General features: G+C 47.0%; 1 protein-coding gene across 3 annotated transcripts in view; it reads left to right on the top strand.

The window, feature by feature from the left end:
- The window catches only part of FLNB (filamin B, beta), a 130,023-nt gene that overhangs the window by 75,089 nt on the left and 36,223 nt on the right, over positions 1 to 18,711 (top strand). For all 3 annotated transcript variants that reach the window (XM_011998389.1, XM_011998391.1, XM_011998390.1), the window contains 10 exons: positions 724 to 841; positions 3,098 to 3,360; positions 4,941 to 5,538; positions 6,178 to 6,351; positions 7,438 to 7,600; positions 8,410 to 8,570; positions 12,172 to 12,339; positions 14,245 to 14,368; positions 16,201 to 16,357; positions 17,557 to 17,746. In XM_011998389.1, coding sequence (XP_011853779.1) covers positions 724 to 841; positions 3,098 to 3,360; positions 4,941 to 5,538; positions 6,178 to 6,351; positions 7,438 to 7,600; positions 8,410 to 8,570; positions 12,172 to 12,339; positions 14,245 to 14,368; positions 16,201 to 16,357; positions 17,557 to 17,746 — 2,116 coding nt within the window. The remainder of the gene's footprint in view (positions 1 to 723; positions 842 to 3,097; positions 3,361 to 4,940; positions 5,539 to 6,177; positions 6,352 to 7,437; positions 7,601 to 8,409; positions 8,571 to 12,171; positions 12,340 to 14,244; positions 14,369 to 16,200; positions 16,358 to 17,556; positions 17,747 to 18,711) is intronic.

The following is an 18,711-nucleotide window of genomic DNA, read 5'->3' as shown; positions in this document are numbered from 1 at the left end:
AGAAATGGCACACACATGGCCATCCCGTGCCACCCGGCCACCCGTGAGGGAGCCTGCCAATCCTGCAAGCACCGTCTGCCTTCACACTTGCAATTTTATTTTGTTTCACATAATGGAAGTTCAGATACTGTGTGGTGGTCTTAGCACGAGTCTAGGTGAACTCTTGCAAATCCCTGTTGCAGCCTGGGGGCCTCAGATGGATTCCCAGGACAGAAATGGTTCTGTGTGGTTAGTGGCTCCAGGCCCAGCTCCTGTACCTGTGGCTGGCACTGGGTATGATGGTGGGGAGGTGGTTTGGCAGAGCAGCTAGCACAGAGGTTTGGGGGCCATGGGTATGAGGCCCAGCTTGCACCCTTACCAAGGTGTGTGACTTGGGGTACGTTATTTACCAGTCTGAGCCGTAGTTTCCTCTCCTGAAAAAATGAGATGACAGTAGGAACTACCCCTTAGGACTGTTTTGATCTTGAATTGAGGAAATGCATAAAAGCATATAGCACGGTGCTTGGTGTGTAGAAAACGTTCATTATCAAATTATAAAAATTGCTCCTGTTATTATTAGCTGCTCTTATTTGATCTGATTTTTCAGATCTAAGACACTTTCTACACTGATTGGAATCAAGTCTCCCCTGTCTGTGGGAAGAATGAGGGATTTTGCGGGGAGTTTAAATATCAAGTTAGCATGTTGGTACCGAAAGGTAAACTGGGTTTTCTCTTTTGTTCCAGGGCAACATGCAGGTTCTGGTGACTTACGGGGGCGATCCCATCCCTAAAAGCCCTTTCACTGTGGGTGTTGCTGCACCGCTGGATCTGAGCAAGATAAAACTCAATGGGCTGGAAAACAGTAAGTGCCTGAATGGAGGGCATATGGGTTGTTGATGACCACCCAGCGTGGCTGCTGGTTAGATTTTCTTCAAAAGATGGAATTCACAGAGAAGCAAATTCTACTTTAAGAGACTTTGCAGTTGCACAGACTTTGGTTTGAATTAGGGCCGTGCTGTGAAATAACTGTGACTGTGTCTGCCCCTTAGCCTCACCGAGACTCAGCTTTCTCATTTGTACAGTGGGGGTGTCAGCGGGGAGAGTTGAGAACACCCGTGGGAATATCGTGAAAATTATATGAGCTAATGGTTCAGAGGCTGGCACATAGTCAGCCCTCAGTATATTGCTGGCATTGCAGTAGGAAGTGTTCATTAAAAAGAGAATTTGGGCCACATCGCTTTCTGATGAATTTCTAACTGTGCCAGCTGTCCTTGGCAACTGAATCCACATTAAGGTTGCGAGTCAAGCATAAATGCCAGATCCCTGGCACTCAGAAGTCACTACCACCACGCCTCTGCCCCATCCCAATATTCCTTTAGCTTGTTAGGGATTTTACTAGTATAAGCCCATTTCGCTTATTTTCAATTTTGTAATTATTTTTTAGTAGGAAAATTTCAAACATAGAAAAGAAAAGAGAATAATATAACATGAACACTGATGTACTTATCACTCAGCTTCAGATGTTCAACACATGCTCATAAAATGATTTTTTTTGTACAAGTAAAAATAAATCCATTTTTCATCTAAAAAACATTACAGTTAAGGGGTAATTCTACTTTAACCCTCACCTCTCCTGCTCCCTAGGATTAACCACAGTTGTCAATTCAGTTTCTGTTCTTCCAGATCTTCTCTCTGCATCTATACATATAGATGTGCCTGTGGAAAACATTTGGCTATATTTATTTTGCATTAAAGTTGCCCTGCTGTATAAACCTATGTCTTCAGCCTGCCTCCAAAAGTGCACCTCAGGAATCATTCACTCCTACATCTTTTCTGTTGGTATTTACCACTGAGTGGCCCCAGACTGGATGCCCCTCTGGGCTCACATTCACCTGGTTTCAGGCTTACTGAGGCAGGGCTGAGTGCATACCCCCAGGACGGGGCCTCCTGTATTCACCTGTGAGGGTTTCTCCAGGGTACCACTGGCAGTGCCATCAGTGAGCATCTTCCTTCACTTGTGACCCAAGTGCACAAATTGCAACCAAGGCCAGCTCCCAGTTGTGGAGATCCGAAGTGAGAGCTCGCTGTTGGCTTTTGTAGCTGGGGCAGCCAGCCCTGAGTGTGTGAACGTTTGCTGCCCAACCCTGTCATGTCTCCCCTTGTCACTCCTTTCCCCAAGACATGAGAGCTTTGACTCCAGAACAGGAAAAGCATGGTGCCAATTAGGAAAGCCACTTTTCCGGTGGGAAGTGGCGACCCGGGACCTCCTTGCTTATGGTTCGACAGTGTCCATCTTGCCAGGCCCTGTGTTGCTTCAGAGTCAAGGTTCTCTGAGTTGTGGCGGGGGCCCTGTGTTCCCAGTGCTTTTGTTTTGGGTAAAGTCCTTTCCCTGCTTTTGTCTAATCTAACGCTTGGGCTTCCTGCAGCCCTGCTTTGCAGAGACCTTTTGGAAACCATCACGGTACAGTTAGTTCTCAGGACTTGCCTCAATCGCCTCGCGTTTGGCAGCTCTGTGACTTCTGCTCTCTTGAGGGGGAAGGGTGCCTGTAAGATGGAGTTGGCTGCCAAGAATTAGTAAATAAAACATTGACTTATGAGGGTGTTTGGATATAAAGTTAACACCAAAAGTAAATAAATAAGAGAAGACAGTGTCAGATTACAACTTTTTGTCAGCAAAGATTGTGGGGTCAGGTAAATTTCACTTTAAGTCCCAGTTGGGAGGCTGCTGCATATGTCACCCTGGACACGTTACTTAACCTCTCTGAGCATCAGTTTCCCTATCTGTGAAAGCCATTGGTTAATAATAAATACCCCATAGGATTGTGGTGAAAATTAAGACAATACCCTATTTGTGCTTGACATATAAAATGCATTTAGTAAATGATAGCCATTATTGCTGTCATCACTAATGGATGATTATGCCTTCACTGGTTGTTACTGAGGCTGAGATGCAGATGATACTTACTCAGCTTTGCTGCTTGTCCTCTGCAGCAGCTGTTGCTTATGGTAGAGGCTGAGATAAGTCCCTGTGTCCAAAGAACCATTGCTTCTGTGCTCTGGATTGTTCCTGCTGCTGAAAACGGTCAGCTCTTCACCTTGGCTTGTGTTTCTTTTCCAGGGGTGGAAGTTGGGAAGGATCAGGAATTCACTGTTGATACCAGGGGGGCAGGAGGCCAGGGGAAGCTGGACGTGACAATCCTCAGCCCCTCTCGGAAGGTTGTGCCATGCCTAGTGACACCTGTGACAGGCCGGGAGAGCAGCACAGCCAAGTTCATCCCTCGGGAGGAGGGGCTGTATGCTGTAGACGTGACCTACGATGGACACCCTGTGCCCGGGAGCCCCTACACAGTGGAGGCCTCACTGCCACCAGATCCCACCAAGGTCAGCCTTTGCTTTTGTCCCAGAACTTGCCTCATTGTTGTCAAACATGACACCATAGTCCTTCTCTGGTTCTTCCTGGCAAAGACCTTCTGAAAATCGTTTTGTGATGAAAGTCAGCACAATTCACTGTGAAAGGTCCCTTGGGTAGGTGGGTAACAACCCTGCTCCTCCTCTTGCTCTCTGACTATAAGACTTTGGTGAGGGGCTCCCTGTCCCAGAGTCTTCTTTCTTCGCTTGTTAGCATAATCACAGTCCTCACTACAAAGCCAGCCTGTAAGGGGCAGGTGAGTTAGCAAACGTGAGGCCTCTGCCTAGCACCCAGCTCACAGACGGAGCTCACCCTATAGAAGCTTGAATCATGTAATATAAACATACATTATTCTGGCCAGGTGCGGTGGCTCATGCCTCTGTAATCCCAGCACTTTGGGAGGCCGAGGTGGGCGGATCACGAGGTCAGGAGATCGAGACCATCCTGGCTAACACAGTGAAATCCTGTCTCCACTAAAAATACAAAAAATTAGCCAGGCGTGGTGGTGGGCACCTGTAGTCCCAGCTACTCAGGAGGCTGAGGCAGGAGAATGGCATGAACCTGGGAGGCGGAGCTTGCAGTGAGCCGAGATCGCCCCACTGCACTCCAGCCTGGGCGACAGAGCGAGACTCCGTCTCAAAAAACAACAACGACAAAAAATACATTATTCATGGCTGGGCACGGTGGGGCTCATGCCTTTAATCACTGCACTTTGGGAGGCCAAGGTGGATGGATCACTTGAGGTCAGGAGTTTGAGACCAACCTGGCCAACATGGTGAAACCCCATCTCTACTAAAAATACAAAGATTAGCTGGGCATGGTGGCGCACACCTGTAATCCCAGCTACTCGGGAGGCTGAGGTGGGATAATCGCTTGAACCTGGGAGGCGGAGGTTGCAGTGAGCTGAGATCGTGCCACTACACTCCAGCCTGAGCGATAGAGTGAGATTCCGTCCCCTCCAAAAAAAAAAAAAAAAAGTTCATTGTCATTTGTTCATAGTAACCCTGACTCAGGGGGTTTTGGAAGATTTCCAGTGGTCTCAATGGTATGAATCCTATGAAGGTGTCTTATTTGTTGAATTAGAGGTGAAAGCCTCATTCCTCACTCTTTTTTAGAAACAATTTAGTTTTTTTATTACACAGAATTTGTTGAGCAAAGTGCAACAGCCTAAGCCACAGCCAGCTCCACAAGAGCCCTTCCGTGAGCCCTCAAGCTGGGATCTCTCGTATGTTTGTTGGAATGGACATTAGGTCTCCAAGTCCAGGCCTCTGATTTAGAAGGGTCAGGTATGGTAGGAGAGAGGAGAGTCTTAGAGGGGCTGCTCCAGGGGGTCACACCTCTCGTGCCTTTTCGCTGGTGATCAAGTTCTGAGGCATTTACTGCATTGGCTGTTGTAGATCTAACTCGTGTGCGTGTGTGACACATGAAGCCCCAAGAGAAGGGCTGCCTGGCTAAGATGCACTTCCACGCTGATTACATGCGTGGGTGTTGAAAGCAGTGCTGGCTGAGCAGTGATCCCAGTGCAGTTTGACTTTATTCTTTGCTCAAATAGGTGAAGGCGCATGGTCCCGGCCTCGAAGGTGGTCTTGTGGGCAAGCCTGCTGAATTCACCATCGATACCAAAGGAGCTGGTACCGGAGGTCTGGGCTTAACGGTGGAAGGTCCATGCGAGGCCAAAATCGAGTGCTCCGACAATGGTGACGGGACCTGCTCAGTCTCTTACCTTCCCACAAAACCCGGGGAGTACTTCGTCAACATCCTCTTTGAGGAAGTCCACATACCTGGGTCTCCCTTCAAAGCCGACATTGAAATGCCCTTTGACCCCTCTAAAGTCGTGGCATCGGGGCCAGGTCTCGAGCATGGGAAGGTGGGTGAAGCTGGGCTCCTTAGCGTCGACTGTTCAGAAGCGGGACCAGGGGCCCTGGGCCTGGAAGCTGTCTCAGACTCGGGAGCAAAAGCCGAAGTCAGTATTCAGAACAACAAAGATGGCACCTACGCGGTGACCTACGTGCCCCTGACGGCCGGCATGTACACACTGACCATGAAGTATGGTGGTGAACTCGTGCCACACTTCCCCGCCCGGGTCAAGGTGGAGCCTGCCGTGGACACCAGCAGGATCAAAGTCTTTGGACCAGGGATAGAAGGGAAAGGTGGGTTTCATTTAAAAACAAAAAAAAAGGCAAGCTGGGACTTAAGGGTTACCTGAAACTTGGAGCTGCAAACTCAGCCACGTGCAGGAGCCAGGTGACCTATGAGGCGGTGCTCACCTGTTCCCTCTGCCTCAGGGAGTGGTTGGGGGGCCCTGGTGAAGGTTGAGCACATTGCATTTCTGGGGACCGTGTTAGCTGACCCCTGTTTTCTGTTTCTCCATGGGGAACAGGACCTAGCATTGTCAGCAGAACCTCTAGTTTTTCTGGCAAAGCCCGAAATCTTGATTTTTCTCTGGAAACTCAACATACAACATGTTGGCATTTAATTGGAAAAAAGTTTAAAATGTGGTGTTGGCTAACACCTGCATGCCACACGGCAGGTTTGTCTTCAACCTTTAACCTGTCCTAGGGCCCTCAGTGTGAACAGTCATGTTGTCACTTAGCCATGGCTACTCTGGAAGGGACTGCTTTTGGGAGGGAGTGGGTTAATATTCTTGATTTCAGAGGTAGAAAAACTAGTTTTCCACCGTTACTGAAATTAGACTTCATGTGTCCTGAAGTGCCAAGAGCCTTGGTTCTGGGGTTTACTCTTGGGTCTGGGGTACTGGTGGCAGTGTTAGCTGTGTGCTTGCTCTGCAGATGTGTTCCGGGAAGCCACCACTGACTTTACGGTTGACTCTCGGCCGCTGACCCAGGTTGGGGGTGACCACATCAAGGCCCACGTTGCCAACCCCTCAGGGGCCTCCACCGAGTGCTTTGTCACAGACAATGCTGATGGGACCTACCAGGTGGAATACACACCCTTTGAGAAAGGTGAGCCGCCCTGTCCTCGGACTGGACCCTTGTTCAGAGTTGTCCTTGGTCATTTCCTCCTGGTGGCTGGTACTGACACCTGCCCCATGTGCTAGGCCTGTCTTAGCAGGGCCACATGCAGAGTGACAGAGTGGAAGTCAGCCTCCGCAGCAGTCACCTACCCACTCAGTGCCTGGCTTGCTGGCCTTGTGTAATAGGTGGGCTGGGTTTAGCCTCAGTCTCACCTCAGCAGGTTATGGGGTAATGCCATGATGTTGCTCATTTGTGCCATTTTTCTTTGCATATGAATTTCTTTCTTCTTGAATATTAGGAATTATAAAAAATTTCAATAAATGGAAAAGCATAAAGAAAAAAAATAAAAGTGCCATATATATCTCCACTACCTGGAGATCGGAAGCCTACAATATTGTGGCATAGATATTTTTAATCTTCTTGTAGATGTATGTTTCTTCTGTTTCGTGGGTTTCGCTTTTTCTTTTGGTTAATGGCTGGGTGGTGTTTTCCCAAATGCGGGTAGTCTATTTAGGATAACTGACTTGAATATTTGCTTGGTTGGGATGGAGTGGCTTATGTGACTGCAGATAGATGGCTTGTATTATTTAAAAGTCAGATCATACCTACATTACTGTGGGTTTGTTTTCTTTTGTTTCTTTTTGAAACAGGATCTCACTCTGTCACCCAGGCTGGAGTGCAGTGGTGCAATCACAGCTCACTGCAGCCTCAACCTCCTGGGCTCAAATGATCCTCCTGCCTCAGTCCCCTGAGTGGCAGGAACTGCAGGTGTGCACCACCACACTCAGCTAATTTTTGTATTTTTTGTAGAGATGGGATCTCGCCATGTTGCCCAGGCTGGCCTTGAACTCCTGGACTCAAGCGATCTACCCACTTCGGCCTCCCAAAGTGTTGGGATTATAGGTGTGAGCCACTGCCCCAAGCCACATTACTGTGTTTTTAACCCCCTTTTCCAAATAACATAGTATAGCATGCAGACTTGAATGCTAGATAAAACTCTGAAGTAGAGAATCATTTTTTCACAAATAGGGGATTTATGTGCAAATATGTGTTTCTGTTTGTTGTTTTGAACAGGTCTCCATGTAGTGGAGGTGACATATGATGATGTGCCTATCCCAAACAGTCCCTTCAAGGTGGCTGTCACTGAAGGCTGCCAACCATCTAGGGTACAAGCCCAAGGACCTGGATTGAAAGAGGCCTTTACCAACAAGCCCAATGTCTTCACTGTGGTTACCAGGTAGGCAAGGCCCTACATTTGGTGTCTTGAATCTCATTTTTATGGCTAGATTCTACTATGTGTCATAGTTTCCTAACTTTTGATAAGATGCATTTTTATTTTTATAATGTATATTTCCTTCTGTAGAGACTTATGTTACATAGAAAGACCAAGCATACCTAAAAAACATACCAAAGCACTAGATAATGGTCATGAAACTATTTAGCAAACTGGGACTGAATCAAGCTCTGTAACTTCATAATGTAAAAATTTGTAGCCAACCTTGTAAGTATTTTTATTAAAGTTGGTTGCAAGGCATATGCCTGTGTTGTACTTGCAGTCCTAGCCAGTGCAATTAGATAAGAAAAATAGGCTGGGCATGGTGGCTCACACCTGTAATCCCAGCACTTCAGGAGGCCCAGATGGGACATTTGCTTGAGGCCAGGAGTTTGAGACTAGCCTGGGCTTGCTAGTACATGCCTGTAATCCCAGCTACTACTTGGGAGGCTGAGGCATGCGAATTGCTTGAACCAGAGAGACATAGGTTGCAGTGAGTCAAGACCGCGCCACTGCACACCGGCCTGGGCAATGGAGTGAGACTCTGCCTCAAGAAAAAGGAAAATCAATGAAACATAAGCATTGAAAAGGAGGGGTCAGAGTGTCTTTATTTGTATTATACTAATGTGAAATTCCCTTTGTGAGAGTGTATCGTAGTAATTGAATTGGGGTGGCTACATGGAATAGTTTATAAAGGGAATTTGCATGAATTTTGGCAGTAAGCAGACCAGCATAAATGGTGCATATTTCACTTTCTTTTCCATCCTTTCCAGAGGGGCAGGAATTGGTGGGCTTGGCATCACTGTTGAGGGACCATCAGAGTCAAAGATAAATTGCAGAGACAACAAGGATGGCAGCTGCAGTGCTGAGTACATTCCTTTCGCTCCGGGGGATTATGATGTTAATATCACATATGGAGGAGCCCACATCCCTGGTAAGCTATTCCTCACAGAGGACCCCAAAGAAGAACTGATTTCGCAGGAAAATGGGTTTGATTTTGCTTATCTCTCTGAGTGGGAAAAACAATCTGATACTTGTAATAGCAGCAAAAGGAAAAAAAAAAATCTCTACCTTATTTTGTGCTTGGCTCTTATATACCTTATTCATGTGTCTTGGCTTCTTTTTTTCACTGACAATGCTAGTAGCTGATCAAGATATGCAGATTCAAATTCTTCTTTATAATTTCTTTTGTATTTAGTGATGTCGTGTACACTCACTGTGAAACAGGGTTTCTCAACTTTGGCACTATGTTTCTCAACTTTGGCACTTTGGCACTAGTTTCTCAACTTTGGCAGTCACTGTGAAACAGGGTTTCTCAGCTTTTGGCCAGATGATTCTTTGTGGTGTGGGGCTGTCCTGTGCAATGTAGACTTTTGTCAGCATCCCTGGCCTGTACCTGCTAGATGCCCATAGCAGACTTCTCCTTCCCCATTCTTATTTGTAGCAACCAAAAATGTCTCTATATCTTGTCAGATGTCTTAAGGGACAAAATCACTTCAGGCTGAACCACCGCTGTAAAGATTCAAACAATAAACAAATATATGACTTAAGTAGTGAAGGACCCTCCCCCATTTGTTTTGCGGGGAGGACTCTCCATAGGTTCTAGTTCTCTATTCAAATGATTGTCACCCCCACACATTTTATTTATTTATTTCAATAGCTTTTGGGGTACAAGTTGTTTGTGGTTATATGGATGAATTCTATAGTGGTGAATTCTGAGACCACCTCCCCCACCCCCATTTCTAAAAGGGCAGGTGAGTATGTGGTGTGGACACAAGACCAAGGACTGGGGCTGTTCTGGGCCACTTATGCCTCGTCTCAGGTGTGGTGTGAAGAGGGCAGAGCCCCACCCCAGGACCCCAGGAGCAGGAAAAGCCTCAGCGGAGGCTTGTTCTTCTCTCTCTGGGTCACGCTGAGAGGAGAAGGGCAGGCTGAGAGGCCCACTGCTGGGTTCTGGGTTGACTCTCAGGCAGCTGGAGTGTCCACTGACCACACATTTTCCTGATTCCATCCCTGCTTCCCCATTACCACATGGAAATGTGCACACACACTCACACTCACTGTCTTTCTCTCACACTGATCAGAAAATGTTGACATTCAACTCAGATTGATTCTACTTAGATATTCATTTAAGCCTCAAGTCATTTAAAACATGTTTCTCCTCAAACTTGTGCTTGTGGCTCATTCAATATAGATTTTAAAAATTCCCATAATCACTAGTCTAGGAGATTTCAGCTTTGGGCAAGACAAAGTTCCTGCCCTCAGGGAGCTTACTGTCTAGGGCTTATACAACTAAAACTTGTGATGACTGCTATGAAGAACGAGAATGGGGCTCGGTGACAGAATTCAGAGCTACGGGCTCCTTTTGGAGTTTTGTAACACTTGCATTAGGAGAGAGTCGGGCACAGAGAACGAGTAGAAGGCTGCTCCCAGGAGGGGTGATGTGGTGGCTCCGACCTGGCAGGCAACAGCGGAGATGAACATCTCCTGGTTTTTGTGGCAATGAAACTTTTTGACTATGGGGAAAGGCTGGTGAATGCCACCAGCTTCCGAATCCCCCTTACAGAAAGGGGTCAGAGTTTGTCCCCTGTGGCCCACCTGTGAGCTTAAAGTAAATGGCCATCTTTGAGCATAACAACAGAAAAAACATTCATTTGTGGTTTTCCCATCAGGTGTGGATGGTGCCTTTTTATGTTTCAGGCTCTCTGTTGCCTCCCAGAGACAGCCAAATGCCAGCTTTTCCAGAACCCCAGAACTTTCCCAGGTGGAAACATTTAGTGAAGTGTTGGTTGGTTTTCTTAGCGTCAGGCTTCTTAGCTAAGGCAACCCATGGGGGTACTGCCGTGAAACCGTCGGCGACCTGCCAGCTTCTAATTTCTGGATGCTTAAATATTAGCCCAGTTTTTCCTGGCCTGGTTAAAAACCCGGAGTGGAGTTATTTTTAACAACGTGTCCTGTCTTACCCATAATGGCGTGTTGATTTCCTGTGGTAGGCCAGCTGTGGTCGGTTGGTGGCGGCTGCCTAGACCACTGGATTGACTGGGGTTCAGAGTGCATGAGGAAGAAGGGCTGGCATAAGGGAATGGTGACATGTGTCTGGGCATGGAATAAGGGAGTGGCGGATAATGCTTGGGGTCTGCCATCTTGGACAGTTTATCTTACCCGGGTTTGTTGATTCTTGGCTACTGTCATGCTGAGTTCAGACAACTTCTAGTGGAGGCTCTGACTTAAAGATTGGTCTCAGAGGTAGTCCCTTGCCGTCAGCTGTTGACGTTGAAATCCTCAACTGTCACTCTCTAAAGTAAAGCCCCCTTTTGTTCCTCTCACCCCAGTGTGGAGGCCTGTGCTTGTTTGCCAGGGCCAGCCATTTATTTCATGTAGCTAAAGTCCTGGATGCTGTTGAAACCCATCTGTTGTTAGAAAGCCAGAGACTCAGTTCTTTGTGTGTCTTGGCTATCTCTACTTCTACAAAGTATAAACTCTCTGAGATGCAAAGCAGAGAGCCCTCAGCTTTCACGGCAGTCATTAACTTTGCCAGATACCATGGGGAGCACCAGGATGCCCGTGCAAGGCAAGAGGTGCATGTGGCCCCTTGACGATGGGCGTGGTAGCCTGAGGCATGCTGCAGGTACCCTGGATGGGGAGGTCCCCCCTCCACAGAGAAGTCCATGAGTGTCCATGGCCCAGCCCTTGTTTCTCTGTTGAGCACTTCTCTAGCAAATCGCTATCTCCTTTCCTCGACTCCTCTGTGCTTCATCTTTAAAACGGACACCCACAAGGAGTCAGAGGCCCTCAGGGTCCCCCGTGGAGTCAGCCACGCAGCAGGAACTCAGCTTACACTCAGGAAGACAGTGAGGCTTCACCAGGTGGCTGGGTGACTGAGAAGGCCGAGTGTGGTCAGAAGGTGCTAGCTGCATTGGAGGGAGAGGAGTCTGGGGGACACATGGGAGCCATTTGTGGGAGACAGGGCTGGATGTGGGCTGCAGGGCCTGCCCATCTCTCTCCATTCTGTTCTTCCACCACTAGGCTTCCTCCTTCAGTTTCTCCAGCAGCCTGCCTCCTCCCTCATCTCTGGGCTCCTGCATGTGTTGAGGCCTCTCTGAAGCATCCCTCCATCTGCTCCCTCTTGTGCCGCAACTGAGATGTTACTGGAAAGCTTTCTCTGGTCTTACGCAGACCAGGTTGATTGCCTACTGAGTGCTCCACCTTCCACACCCCCAATACGTTATGTAGGATGTTAGAGTGACTTGCTTGCCTCATCCTTCTCCTGCATTGTGCGTTCCTGGGGTGGGGGGTGGCGGTTGTTAACCACTCAGGATCCAGCACCTGGCACAACATCTGCATGTAGTAGGTGCTCTGTGAGAATGGTTGACAACAGTGAGTGGGTGCATAAGCAGTGCACACAGTGAGGCAGGAGGAGCTGACCGAGGCCTGCATGGCCGAGGTCCCAGGGGAGCAGCAGTGCCATTCTGGGTGTGCACAAGGTAGTCTCCAGTTCCCAGCTTGTGCTCAGAATCCCATGACCTCTCTTCCAGGCAGCCCCTTCAGGGTTCCTGTGAAGGATGTTGTGGACCCCAGCAAGGTCAAGATTGCCGGCCCTGGGCTGGGCTCAGGCGTCCGAGCCCGTGTCCTGCAGTCCTTCACAGTGGACAGCAGCAAGGCTGGCCTGGCTCCGCTGGAAGTGAGGGTCCTGGGCCCACGAGGTAAGTATGCACCCTGCCTTCCTGCAGACATTCATCTGCCCCAGGCAGGGGCAGCCGTGACCCAGAGCAGATGCTTTGCTTTTGAGTTTGCTCATGAGCTTAAAATTAAATTTAAAAAAATTACTTTATTGTTTCATGTTCTATTTAAACAGTAGAAATTCCTGCTTACAAGTAAGCAGGCTTGTTATTTCTCCAGTGATCTGTCCCCCCATTTAATAATACGGCTATCAGTTTCTTAGATAAAGCAGCAGTATTTGGGCTCTCATATGTAATATGGTGGCGACTGTTTCATTATGTGTTTCAGCATTTGTGAGGGGGCGGGTTGGTCTGGATGTGGCAGATGGTGGGGTTTGGAAGTGATAAGTCATTGAGATACCTTGGTGTCCATGTGGTACATACCAGAACCTGTGGGAATGCCAGGTACATGATGCACGTGATACGTGGCTTTGTCATTGTCTCAATTCCCCAGAGACAGAGGGTGTCTTGGGGAATGGGCTTTGTTGGCAATTTGGCCTGCCCTGTTGGCAGCCTGGAACTTGGGTTTGGTAAGGCTGGCGGGCCATATGGGGACAAAGCCCTGGAGGGCATTGGAGCTTGCCTTTTTTGGTAAGTGACCATGTTTCCTACTTCAGTACTTAAAATTGCTTTTCTCCCGCATAGAGGACAGTGTGCCTAATTTCTTACATAATCTGGATTTTCCTCCCCAGTGATATATTCTTGGATTCACAGAAGTGGCAAATGGGGATTTCCCTCTTTGAAGAGGAACCTTCTCCTTCATGGAGTTCAGCAGGAGGTTATGTCCTTTGAAGCTCAGGGCAGAAGTGGTTTGGGGCAAATGAGGTCATGGGACTGGGATCAGATTCTGTGAAGTTACAGAGCTTCAGGACCTGCATGCGTTTGTGTGCATGTATGTGTCCCTGTGTATGTGTGAATGAAAGAGGGAGAAAAAAAGAAAGAAAGAGAAGCTTTACTTGGATATCTGCCTCTATCATGAAGGACTCTCAAGTAACAGCCTTTTGATTTTAGCTGATGGCACGGATTCCCATTCATGGCGCAGCCCCTTGAAAGCCCTTTCAGAGTTCTTTAAAGGTGACCCGAAGGGTGACTTTAATGAGACAGGTTTGCATTTTCCCATGGCTGCTGAATTATGTAACCCAAATGCTTCTTGCTGGCCTCACTTTAAAATTGGCTTACACCTGCCTCATCTGCTTTGCTTAATGAGCATGCCATGCTTTGATTAACCTACCCTGGAGTTGGCCCATCCTTGACTCTCACGTCAGAAACTGGGATCTGGACTCTGCAACCCAGTGCATGCCTTGATGATGTTTTAGCGTAATCTCCAACATCTCCACAGGCTTCATCTTGAGGGTCCCCTTGCCCCATGAGATTGGCACCATCACCTGCCCTGCATCTATGCCCCAGCATGCTGGTACCACAGTGTTCTTTACTCAAAGGTGGCCACAAGTCTTGACTAGCCAGCCCATTGGTTAATTTTTGCTTTTCACAGTTCTGGACTCTTTGGCAGTGTCTCAGCTGTAGAGTAAAATTGCCACATCCTAAGCATGCCAACCAGCTTGAAAGGTTATAGCGTGTCTTCAACATGCATCATCCACGTACACCCTCCAGCAGCAAGCACAGGCAGTCTCCTTAATTATACTCTAGGGCAGACTGAGTGTATTTTAGCCAACAGAAAGCTAAAGGTGTCTCTTGGCGTCATTTCTGCAACCATGAATTGGGGTTCCTATGATTTTTTCAGGCCTATGATTATGGTTGCTTGCCTTTAGGTTATTCATCAGTGGAAACCAATAGCTCTTGGGGATGGATGTGATCCTATTTCAAACTTAGCCAAGGGTGAAGTAAAGGTGAAGCCAGGCTCCTCCTTAAACCTCTCATCTCTGTCCTCAGGCCTGGTGGAGCCAGTGAACGTGGTGGACAATGGGGATGGCACACACACAGTAACCTACACTCCATCTCAGGAGGGACCTTATATGGTCTCAGTTAAATATGCTGATGAAGAGATTCCTCGCAGGTAAGCTCCATCCATCCACCCATCCATTCCTCCATCAGTCTATCTTGTCCACCCTTGCATTCCTCCATCATTCCATACACCCATCCATTCCTCCACCAGTCCATCCATCCACCCATCCATTCCTCCCATTCCTCCCATCAGTCCATCAACCCATCCATTCCTCCATCATTCCCTCCATCCACCCATCCATTCCTCCATCAGTCCATCCATCCATCCATCCATCCATCCATCCATCCATCCATCCGTCCATCCATTCTTTCATCATTCCATCAATCCACCCACCCATTCCTCCATCAGTCCATCCATCCACTCATCCATTCCTCCGTCAGTCCATTCATCCACCCATTCATTCCTCCATCAGTCCATCCATCCCTCCACCAGTCCATCCACCCATCCATTCCTCCATCAGTCCATCTACCCATCCATCGAGGCAGCAAGTGTTACATAGAACCTGCAACTTGTCACCACACACTAGCTTTGATATTTGTGGCTCCCGCTCTCTCGCTCCCCCAATTCCTTTCAGACATCTTTAGTTTAAAGGTAAGCTGAAATTAAGAAGTTAGAAATTCTAACCAGTTGTGGTGGGATTCACCTGTAATCCCAGCTACTTGGGAGACTGAACTGGGAGGATCACTTCAGCCCAAAAGTTTGAGGCCAGCCTGGGCAACATAGACCCTCCCCTGACATCTCTTTTAAAAAAAGCACTAGTAGTAGTAGTAGTAGAGAATCATTGAAAAAATAAAGAATTTATTAGTTTATTAGAGGTTTCCTTTTGGTGTTTTGGGACAGGACAAAGGTCTTTACTTCAGGGTTTGCTTGACAAAAGCATTTCCAGAAGGTTTTATATAGAAACCTTCTTCCTTGCTGATATTAATTTTTAAAAAATGTTACATAAGTTCTTCACCTCTTGGAACAATCTGTAAGTGTTTTCTTTTCTTTCTTTAAAAAATCATGCCCCTTAAGATGAAAAACTTTCACCCATATCCCCTAACACATATTTTATATAGAGATAAGCATATTAGCTCTATCTATGTCAAAATGTGTAATTTATAAATGACATTTGTATATTGTTTTACTAATATACCATGTACCATATGAAGTATACTAAATATAGAATAATTATAGATACAGAATATAGAATAAGATGAGATATAAATATTAAAATGAAGTTCCAGTATTCTTTCCATTTGGTTACCATCATCTTAGCATAACAAAACTGGGCTAAATGTGTTTAACGCTGTATTTCCCAAACTAATTTGTGAGCTCTTCCTCCCAAAACTATTTGTATCCCTTGGAACAGAGGTCCCCAACCCTTGGAACGTGAACTGGTACGGGTGCATGGCATGTTAGGAATTGGGCCGCACAGTGATGGGTGAGCAGTCATTACCGCCTGAGCTCCATCTCCTGTCAGATTAGTGGCTGCATTAGATTCTTGTAGGAGTGTGAACCCTATTGTGAACTGCACATGAGAGGGATCTAGATTGTGCGCTTCTTATGAGAATCTAACTAATGGCTGATGATCTGAGGTGCAACAGTTTTTCCCAAAAGCATTCCCCCACCACCCCCCCTGGTCTTCCACGAAATCAGTCCCTAGTGCCAAAAAGGCTGGGGACTGCTGCCTTGGAACACACTCAGGGCAAAACCAGTCTGTCATGTAATGGTTACTACCTCATAGTTGTAAATTTCTGCTGGACTTAGGCACCTTGACTAACTCACTATCTTATCTACTGTAGAAACCCCCTTTTCCATCCCACTCATGTGTCAGAAAAGTCAGATGCAGCTGGGTTGACACGTATCTTTACTGACTAGGGTGTGTGTGTGTGTCTATCAAGTCCCTTCAAGGTCAAGGTCCTTCCCACATATGATGCCAGCAAAGTGACCGCCAGTGGCCCCGGCCTTAGTTCCTATGGTGTGCCTGCGAGTCTACCTGTGGACTTTGCAATCGATGCCCGAGATGCCGGAGAAGGCCTGCTTGCTGTTCAGATAACGGTAACTTGGAGTTATTTTTCGAGCCAAACCTTAATCCTAAGACTTCATTTCCAGGCCAGATTTAAGAACAAGGGTTTCAATAACCGATTTCTGTGCAAGTTGTTTGTTAGATTTTCCCACCAAAGAGTCAGTAAATGTGCAGAAGCATAAGCAGCTCGCCTGAGAGATTTGAGGGTGTAGCTCCAAGAACTACTTTTTGGTGAATTTTCATGTTTTTTTTACTACATCTATTCCTATGTTTTTATTTTTGTTTTTTTAAAGATGGGGTTTCACCATCTTGCCCAGTCTGGTCTTGAACTCTCCTGGGCTCAAGCAATCAGCCTGCCTCAGCCTCCCAAAGTGCTGGGATTACAGGCATGAGACACTGTGCCCGTCCCCTATGTTTTTATTTTTAAATGTTTGAAATTACTCTTTGGATCAGTTAAGACTAAGTTATGCTGCATACTGCAGTAAACCTTAAAATAAGAGTGACTGAAATAAATGCGATTATTCTCTCTTGTTAAGGAAGCCCAGGTTAAGCCACCTGGGTGCCCTGTACCTCACCAAGGAGGTCGGCTCCATCTCTCTGCTCCTCTACCTAGCATGTGACTTTTATCCTTAAGGTCTTATCCTGGACCACAAGGCTGCCAGTGCTCTGGCCATCACATCCACGTGGCAGGCCAGAAGGAGGAAGAAAGAAGGGAAAAAGGGGTCCTCCCAGCTCAGTTGGCTCTCTTAAGCAGCCCTGCCAAAAATCTATCTTAGACTTCCATTCCCTTCTGATTTGTCGGGGGTTGGCCACAAGTCACATTACCTAGTGGCAAGGATGCTAGGAAGTGGAGTCCCATCTTCTGGGAGCAGTGCACCTAGCTAAGAGTTATAGTTCTATTAATAAAGAGAAAAGGGAGACTGGATGCGGTGGTGTGTGAGCAGAAGCCTCTGCCTCCTCCCCTCCCTACATTCCAGAGAATTTCGAGCTAAAACACTCTTGGTTCACCTGACAACAAAGTTACTAAAAATTGGCTGTGTCTGTCATGGTGTTAAAGGGATCTGTGACCCTCTACTCTCCCTACAAAAAAAACAAAACAAAACTAGATTGTATTAAGCCATCCATTCTGTCTCTCCACTAGAGGCACTAATAGGAAAATATGTCAAGGTTTTCCATGAATGTTTTCTACATCTTGACAATATCCTAAATAGCATTTCTCTATGATCCACAGGACCAAGAAGGAAAACCCAAAAGAGCCATTGTCCATGACAATAAAGATGGCACATATGCTGTCACCTACATCCCCGACAAGACTGGGCGCTATATGATTGGGGTCACCTACGGGGGTGACGACATCCCACTTTCTCCTTATCGCATCCGAGCCACACAGACGGGTGATGCCAGCAAGTGCCTGGCCACGGGTGAGTACAGAGCATCTCAAGGTCAGGAGCATGGGCTTTGCAATCAGAAAGCCGGGCTGTAGCCCTTCTCTGTGATTTACAAGCTACATGATCTGGGCACGTTGCTCGACCTCACTGAACTTCAGTTTGACATAGATTGAAGCTCTTCATTTTTATTTGGAGAACATTTAGATCCAAGAAGCTCTTCTAAGAAGCTCTTCTAAGGAACAGAGACTGTTGTACAGGGTTATTGCAAAGATTAGATGAGGTCAGGCATGAAAAATGCTTAGCATGGTGCCAGATACATGATAACTATTATTATATGCTTTTGAAGTGTTGAGAACCCAACTCTGATGGCGACTCCCATGAAAAGCAGCAAATTTCTGCCTTTTATGAATAGATAGTTACTCAGCATTCATTCAAGAGCATTTCAGGTCAGCATTAGAGAAACACATTTAAGGATCTAGGTTTTTTTCGTCATGCATGTGTAAACCTCTCAGGAATTCTCCATGAATATTTGAGCATCACAGTTTCTTTGGTTTCTTTCTTTTTTTTTTCTCTCCTTCTTCCTTCAGTTTCTAAGACACAACTATTGACTGTCACAGGCCTTTCTTTTCTTTTTTTTTGAGATGGAGTCTTGCTCTGTTGCCCAGGCTGGAGTGCAGTGATGCAATCTCAGCTCACTGCAGCCTCAGCCTCCTGAGTAGCTGGGACCACAGGTGCCCACCACCATGCCCGGCTAAGGTTTGTATTTTTAGTGGAGACAGGGTTTCACCATAATTGGCCAGGCTGGTCTCGAACTCCTAGCCTCAAGTGATCCACCCTCCTCGGCCTCCCAAAGTACTGGGATTACAGGTGTGAGCCACCGTGCCTGAACGGCCTTTCAGTTTTTAAGAACAGCCCTTGGGCAGCTCAGTGCTGCTGCTCAAGCAGATTTCAAAACATGAATCCCCATCTCTAAAATGAGACAGATTTACTTCTTTTTA

The sequence above is a fragment of the Mandrillus leucophaeus genome, unplaced genomic scaffold (assembly GCF_000951045.1).
Source record: "Mandrillus leucophaeus isolate KB7577 unplaced genomic scaffold, Mleu.le_1.0 Scaffold57, whole genome shotgun sequence".
Lineage (NCBI taxonomy): Eukaryota > Metazoa > Chordata > Mammalia > Primates > Cercopithecidae > Mandrillus > Mandrillus leucophaeus.
This window is presented reverse-complemented; position numbering and strand designations above follow the sequence as displayed.